Below are 6,993 nucleotides of genomic sequence, written 5' to 3'. Positions count from 1 at the left end.
GAGTTATACTCCTCCTAATATTGTAAATAAAATTTATAGATTTTGGAGAGTACAGTTAAAACCTTGATAAATTAATATTCGATAAAGTAATAATTTCGCTAAATGAATATTTTTCTCCAATCCTGACTTGGGCTAGTTATATTAAAGTAATATTTTTGCTAAATGCATTAAATAATAATTAAAAATAAAGTTTTTAAGGCCCAGAAAAAATATAAAGTAATAATTACTAGAATACATCAAGAATTTATATATATTTAATCAGTCAATAATACTAGATCAATAACTATTTCTTTTTAAAATATGATTTTATAGTTTATTATTTTTTTCCCACCAAAATCAAAATTAATTTCATCCTTAACTTTTTGAAGAACGAACACAATTCCCAAAATATCTTGTTTGTGTTGTATCAAATAGTTTGACAATGTAGTCATTGCTTGAAATGCCTTCTTTGACGATACATGTGGGACAATGCTACTATCATTTTGTTCAGGATCATTCTCATAATCATTATTCATTACAAATTGAATAATCTCTTCCTCTGTAGGTGATTCCATAATTTTATCATTCTCGTTAGGGTAGTTCAAAAGATGTTCAATATCCATCACATTTCTGTAGGCTAAATTAGACGTGACATTATTTAATTCTTGGATATCTTCATCTAATTCACCAACTTCTTAGATACCTTCATCTAATTCACCAACTTGTGATTTGAAAACATTGTTTTCTTTCGACCGGATCTTGCAATGTCAAAAATAATTTGCAATTGTTATTTCTTTCACATCAAAATTCCAAGCCAAGTTAGCAAAATTAATAACATTCAAAATATTAATTTTTTCAGTATTTGGTGCTTCAACCTCAAGACCTGGTAGTATGCTGAAATAACGACGACGACGATAATGAACTTTGAATGCTCGAATAATCCCAACATTACATGATTGAATCTTAGACGTTGTGTTAGGAGGTAAGAAAAATAAATCTACATTTCTTAGGCCTTCAACCATCTTTGGATGAGCTGGGCAATTGTCTACTGTTAACAAAACCTTCCTGCCATTCATTCTCTTATCAAACCAACCAACATATTGTTGGAAAAGTAAGCCAGTCATCCAAGCTTTCTTGTTGGATCTATACATGCAATTAAGATTGTTCATGTTCACATTTTTAAAGCATCTAGGATTTGCAAACTTACCAATAATCCACAATGGTACTTTTTCAGATCCATCACCATTGCAACAGAGAGCAAGAGTAATTCTCTTTTTGTCTTTTTGCGACCTTCAAGTTGCTTGGTAGCAAATGAATGATCAACTTCCATTCAGTAAAATAGTCGAGTTTCATCCATATTATAAATATCCTTCAATTCAAATTGATCTAGTTTTGACTGTATGCTAAACGTCTGTACGACTTGATTCCGTATCTTGACTTGAAACGTTCTAACCAACCAGAAGAGAAGCTGGATTCTGGATTAGTTTCACCATATATTTTCAGGAAAAGATCTTTTGCTTTTCCTTGGATAATTTCTCCTGACATGTTCACTTTCTCTTGCTTTTGAAGAAACCACTCGTACAAAATTTTCTCTAAATCAGGGTATTTTTCCATTTTATGCCTCTTGGCATCGCTATTTTTCATCTCAATTGACAAATACTTTATTAACCTTTTGAGAGTGTGCGATATTGTTAATTAACTAATAGTCAAATCAAATTTTTGTTTCACCCATGCTTGCAAATCTTTTTGGCTAATAGTTGGATTCTCTTTCTTATGCTCACATATTGCGTTTCTTATTTTATTGGTTAAAAATGATTTTTGTACGTTTTTCAAATGACGAGAAGACATTATACTTGGATTATGATATTTAAACATCTAGCTTTTTTCTTTTATAGTTAACATAAAATCTCTTCATATTCTATATACATGAATACAATTAGAAACATTAAATTTCACTAAATTCGTTTAACTTTCCTAGATTTAAATAATAAATATGCAAAGACTACAGTTTTTAATTTTCTAGATTTAAACTTTTGAAATTCTTAATTCAATTTTTTTTATGACACATACCGTAAAATACTCTCTAAAATAATAAATATTTATTTATCGATATGCATTTATCGATAAACTAATAATCTCAATAAATGAATATTTTTTTAGGATTTCAAACATATACATTTATAGAGGTTTTACAGTATAACGATTATGTCCATTTATTGCATACTTAATTGACTATTCTTCTTTTCACTATATATTAATCTCTTTTTGCATTTATTAAAGTAAGGATACAGGTGGAAAAACTAATTAATCATATGAATTAATTTATTTAAAATAATATGTATTTTGAATCAATTATATAATTATGATGTACAAGTTTTGAAGTAAAATAAGTCCAACATAAACTCAGCTAGGTGGACCTCTGGGCCTTATAAATTAGTGCTATAATTTTAACCATAAGATTTAGAAGTAGGCTAGTAGCACTCGAAATTAATTGAGATCCGAGCACTAAATAAAGGAATGAAGGTTAATATTAATGCAATTATTGTGTAAAAGATGCCCAGGATGCTATAGAACGGCAATTAATTGAGATCAGAGCACTTTTTTTTTCATTCGCTATCTGATATCTGCTTGGAGGGGAGTTTTGGAGTAACTGATAAAGTTGTTGTCATGTGACCAAGAGGTCACGGATTCAAGTCTTGGAAACAGCCTCTGGCAGAAATGCAAGGTAAGACTGCGTATAATAGACCCTTGTGGTCGGGCCCTTCCCTGAACCCCGCGCATAGCGAGAGCTTAAGTGCACCGAGCTGTCCTTTTATCTGATATCTGCATTGGAGTCCGACTAATTCAGCTTCAACTTAAATAAAACCCATTCAAATATAACGCTTTCTAGTTCCTACTAAAAGAAATTCATATCCAAAACAAAATTTCTAATTAAAGAAAAAATAACCGCATCCATTAAAACAAAATTTAAAGAGAATAAAGTATACATAAATTTTACTATTCAAATATAAAAAAGGGTACATACACGACTTTCCTAACTTCAACAACAACAATGACATATCTATATAATCTCATTAAATACAATCAAAAGAATAGAAATACGTAAATCTTACCGCTCAGATACAAAAACATTGTTTACATGACTTTCCTAACTTCAAAAACAACAACAATAACATATATCTATATAATCTCAAAATTCGAAGAAAATAAAATATACTTATATTTTATGACACCATCAAAAATGATTTGTATATTTATTATCGCTAAAGGATATTTTTTTTAAGCTGTGTATCACTCAGATACAGAGGAAGTTGTTTACATGACCTTCCTAACTCCAAAAGATAAAAACCAATGCGAAGATAAAACCTCCCTACCTACCCCACCCCAAATCTCTTTAACTCAATAACAAAAGGTAAAAAAACCCCAAACATTCAAAATCCACTTAACTAAACAATAAAAATGGATTACACCAAGAACTCCATCTCTACTCTTGCAGTTATTTCTCTTATTTTAGCTGGATTTATCTATATTTCTACTTTATCTCCTTTCCCCCCTAAAACTTTATTGTCTTTCCAACTCAACCCAACAAACTCTTCACCTGTAAGTATCATTATCAATAATTTCTTTCCCCTAATTTCATATACTCCATGTGAATGTTAATTTTTAATTATTTTTTTTGGGTAAACAGGGGATGGCGAAAAATGAGCTTGAAGAAGCTTTAAAAAGAGCTTCAATGGAGGATAAAACAGTAATTATTACTGTAATAAACAAAGCCTACGTAGAGCCCCATAACGGCGAGTACCCATCGATGTTCGATCTATTTTTAGAGGGATTTTGGGAAGGAGAGAGTACAAGGGTATTACTGGAACATTTATTAGTTGTAGCCGTGGATCAGACGGCGTACGAACGTTGTAAGTTCCGGCGACTTCATTGTTACCGGCTGGTCACCGGCGGCGTCGATTTCGCCGGAGAGAAGATTTACATGTCGGAGGAGTTTATAAAGATGATGTGGAGAAGGACACGGTTTTTGATGGAAGTGCTTAAACTAGGTTATAATTTCATATTCACGGTACGTACACTTTCTTCAATTTGCTCCTCTCTTTTTTTCAATTATTTATATTCTCGTTTTAATTAATTTATTTAATTTTAATTTAACAAATATTTTAAAAATATAACATGGGGTGCGTTGTTTATTAACATGGTAAAAACATGTCATGTAGAGTGACAGTTGGAGACTTTCAGTTTTAGATGAAGTAATTAACTTACATTTTGTCTACTTGTCTTAGCTCAGCGAAATTATAGATATTCGAAAAACAAATACGGTATTTAAAGTTAAATTGAATAAATGTATGTATTCAAAAATTAAAATTGTTTTTTTTTATGTGCATTTAATATGCGCATAGCTGCCACCTGTGGCTAAATTTATTTATTTTAAAAAAAAATGGAATTGGTTCTGTAAGAACATTTATATTGCATTTTCTAAATACTTTAGTTCTTTTTCCCCCTCAAAAGTACATTGTACTACTGATTTATCAGTAAAGGGATTTTCTTAAAAATCCAATTTTTCAGAGAAAACTTTACATAAAAATAGGTTTGATTGATTGTCATTTTCTGTAATTTTTTCAAAATAAAAATAGTAATCTGTGGTGATGATTGTGATTGCACATTTTGTTAGTTTTATTTGATAGGACACGTGCAAGCAACTTAAGGAGTGTACTTACCCTTTCTGATATTTAACCTTTCACAGTTAGAGACAAAAAATAAATAAAAATTAGCAATTTAATTTTTAATTTTGTATAGTTAAATCATTCGTGGTTCGTTTGATTGTTATTCAATTTTTACCGTGAGATAAAAATAATATTACAGTTTTAGGATAATTAATCTCGAAATTAATTATTCAATAGTTATTATTATACATTTAATGTGAAATAAAAATAATATTACAATCTTATAATAACTAATTTCAAGATAAGTTATTTCACGATTTTATAAGATAGAACTCATCTTAAAATTAGTATCTCTTATTCCCCACCAAATGAGCCATCAAAGAATACTCTTATCACAATTAACTCAAACAAGACCTCTCACCTTTTTGGACCCACAAAATTGTAAGGTAATTTTTTCATTGAAAAATTAGTAGGAAAAATATTTTTTAATAAATAATTATTGATTTTAGCGATATTTTTTTATTTATTATCAATATATAGCAATATTATGATATATCTATTATGTATTAAAAGTGAATTATGCATGCAATATAAATGTATTATAAGTGTTTTAAAATATATTATACTTGTTTGGTAAGAAATTGACACAATGTATTATAAGTGTATTAAAGTATGTGATAAATATATTATCCATGAATAAAACTTGTATTATATGAGTTTTATAAATCATTCTCGCTAATATCAATATGTATTAAAATTGTATTATAAGTGTTTAGTGAAAAAAAAATATTATTGCTATAAATGGTAAATATTTTCTTAATGTAGTACATTTATGCAAATTTTCCTTTTTTCAAAATCTCATAGTGAAAAAGCCCAAATACAACTTATGCTGATTTTTTTGGTAATTACCCGAATTTCTTTTTTTTTATTCAGATTTCTGATATATACGAATGACGTTGATACATCGCGATTTGATACATAAGTCTTTTTCATGATACATCGCTAGTTGATACAAATCAAACATTGTAATATCAATAAAACTTATGAATCAACTTATAACACCTAATATATCATGAACACAACAAAAATAGCATTAAAACTTATGTTTTACTGATACATTGTGTGTTTGGATTGTATCAACTAGCGATATATCATGAAAATGACTTATGTATCAAATCGCGATGTATCAGCGTCATTCCTATGTATCAGAAGAAGGATTTTTGAAATTTTTACAAATGGTAGAGAAATAATTGAAAATATAGGAATATAAGGTGTGTAATTTGGTAATTTTTCCAAATTGTAATGGTTTAATTGGGCCTGGTCCTTCTTTTCTGCTTGAAGCCCATTTTTTTGGATGACTTACTAAGGCCCATTATAAGTAGAGCTAATTTTGCAATTTTGGCAGGACACAGATGTACTGTGGCTAAGAAATCCATTTTTGATATTAAACAAGAGCAAAAATTTGGATTTGCAAATGAGTACTGATTTGTTCAATGGAGACCCTTTCTCCAACTCAAATTCCATCAACACAGGCTTTTACTATGTGAGATCCAACAGAAAAACCATCATATTATTGGAAATATGGTACGCAATGAGGAGGAACTCGAAGGGCATGAAAGAGCAAGACGTGTTAGCCAAATTGTTACGTGAAGGGGTGAATAAGGAACTCCATCTTAGAATGATCTTCTTGGACACCCTTCGTTTCGGTGGTTTCTGTAGCGATAATAAGGATGTTAAGTTAGTTATGACCGTTCACGCCAATTGCTGCCGGAGCATAGAAGCTAAAGTGGGTGATTTGAAGAATGTGCTAATGGATTGGAAGAGTTTCAAGGAGGGTGATGTTGCTGCTGGTGAAAATACCTTCAAATGGTCTAAGCATATTTCTTGTAAAAATTCATGGCATGTAATAAATTCCACTTTGAGCTAACAGCGGATTATTTAGAATAGAAATACATAAAGATGAACAAGTAGAGTATACTAAGACGTTTACAGAGTTATGTTCGAGGAATTCCGCAAAAATAAAATCTAATTTCAAGAGAATTTTTTTTTTACATTGCTATCTTTTGAATCTTTTCTAATGGTTTTAATTTAATTTTTGGACTACTTGAACGAATCTATTATTTATGAACCCCGAATTGCTTTCATAATGCTATTTGTAATGACGATGTGCGCTAGAAAAATTAAATTAAAGGTTGAATTTAAATTTTTGATAGGTGAGAATAATTATTATTTTATTATTAGAAAAGTATTGAAAACATCTTTATTAATTTCATCCTCAAATTATTGACAGACTTGAAAATATTTTTCTACTTGATTAACTGAACTTACATACACCACTCTCGTGCCA

The 6,993-nt window shown here is 29.6% G+C and overlaps 1 protein-coding gene and 1 pseudogene across 1 annotated transcript; one reads left to right on the top strand and one right to left on the bottom strand.

Moving 5' to 3' along the window:
• Positions 1 to 674: 674 nt before the first annotated feature.
• Positions 675 to 1,827, bottom strand: LOC129884074 (CENP-B homolog protein 2-like; annotated as a pseudogene).
• Positions 1,828 to 3,334: 1,507 nt separating this feature from the next.
• Positions 3,335 to 6,686, top strand: LOC129886783 (uncharacterized protein At1g28695-like). The gene is made up of 3 exons (XM_055961628.1): positions 3,335 to 3,579; positions 3,668 to 4,048; positions 6,052 to 6,686. The coding sequence occupies exons 1-3, from the start codon at positions 3,439 to 3,441 to the stop codon at positions 6,571 to 6,573; spliced, it is 1,044 nt and encodes a 347-aa protein (XP_055817603.1). The 5' UTR covers positions 3,335 to 3,438; the 3' UTR covers positions 6,574 to 6,686.
• Positions 6,687 to 6,993: the final 307 nt, after the last annotated feature.

The sequence above is a fragment of the Solanum dulcamara genome, chromosome 4 (assembly GCF_947179165.1).
Source record: "Solanum dulcamara chromosome 4, daSolDulc1.2, whole genome shotgun sequence".
Lineage (NCBI taxonomy): Eukaryota > Viridiplantae > Streptophyta > Magnoliopsida > Solanales > Solanaceae > Solanum > Solanum dulcamara.
Note: the sequence above shows the minus strand (reverse complement) of the source record. Positions and strands in the feature narration are given on the sequence as shown.

Excerpts from the sequence above, each read along its gene's own strand:
- LOC129886783 (XM_055961628.1), top strand. The coding sequence starts at position 3,439 with ATGGATTACACCAAGAACTCCATCTCTACTCTTGCAGTTATTTCTCTT. Across the intron at positions 3,580-3,667 it reads ACCCAACAAACTCTTCACCT|GGGATGGCGAAAAATGAGCT; the intron begins GTAAGTATCATT and ends TTGGGTAAACAG. Across the intron at positions 4,049-6,051 it reads GTTATAATTTCATATTCACG|GACACAGATGTACTGTGGCT; the intron begins GTACGTACACTT and ends CAATTTTGGCAG.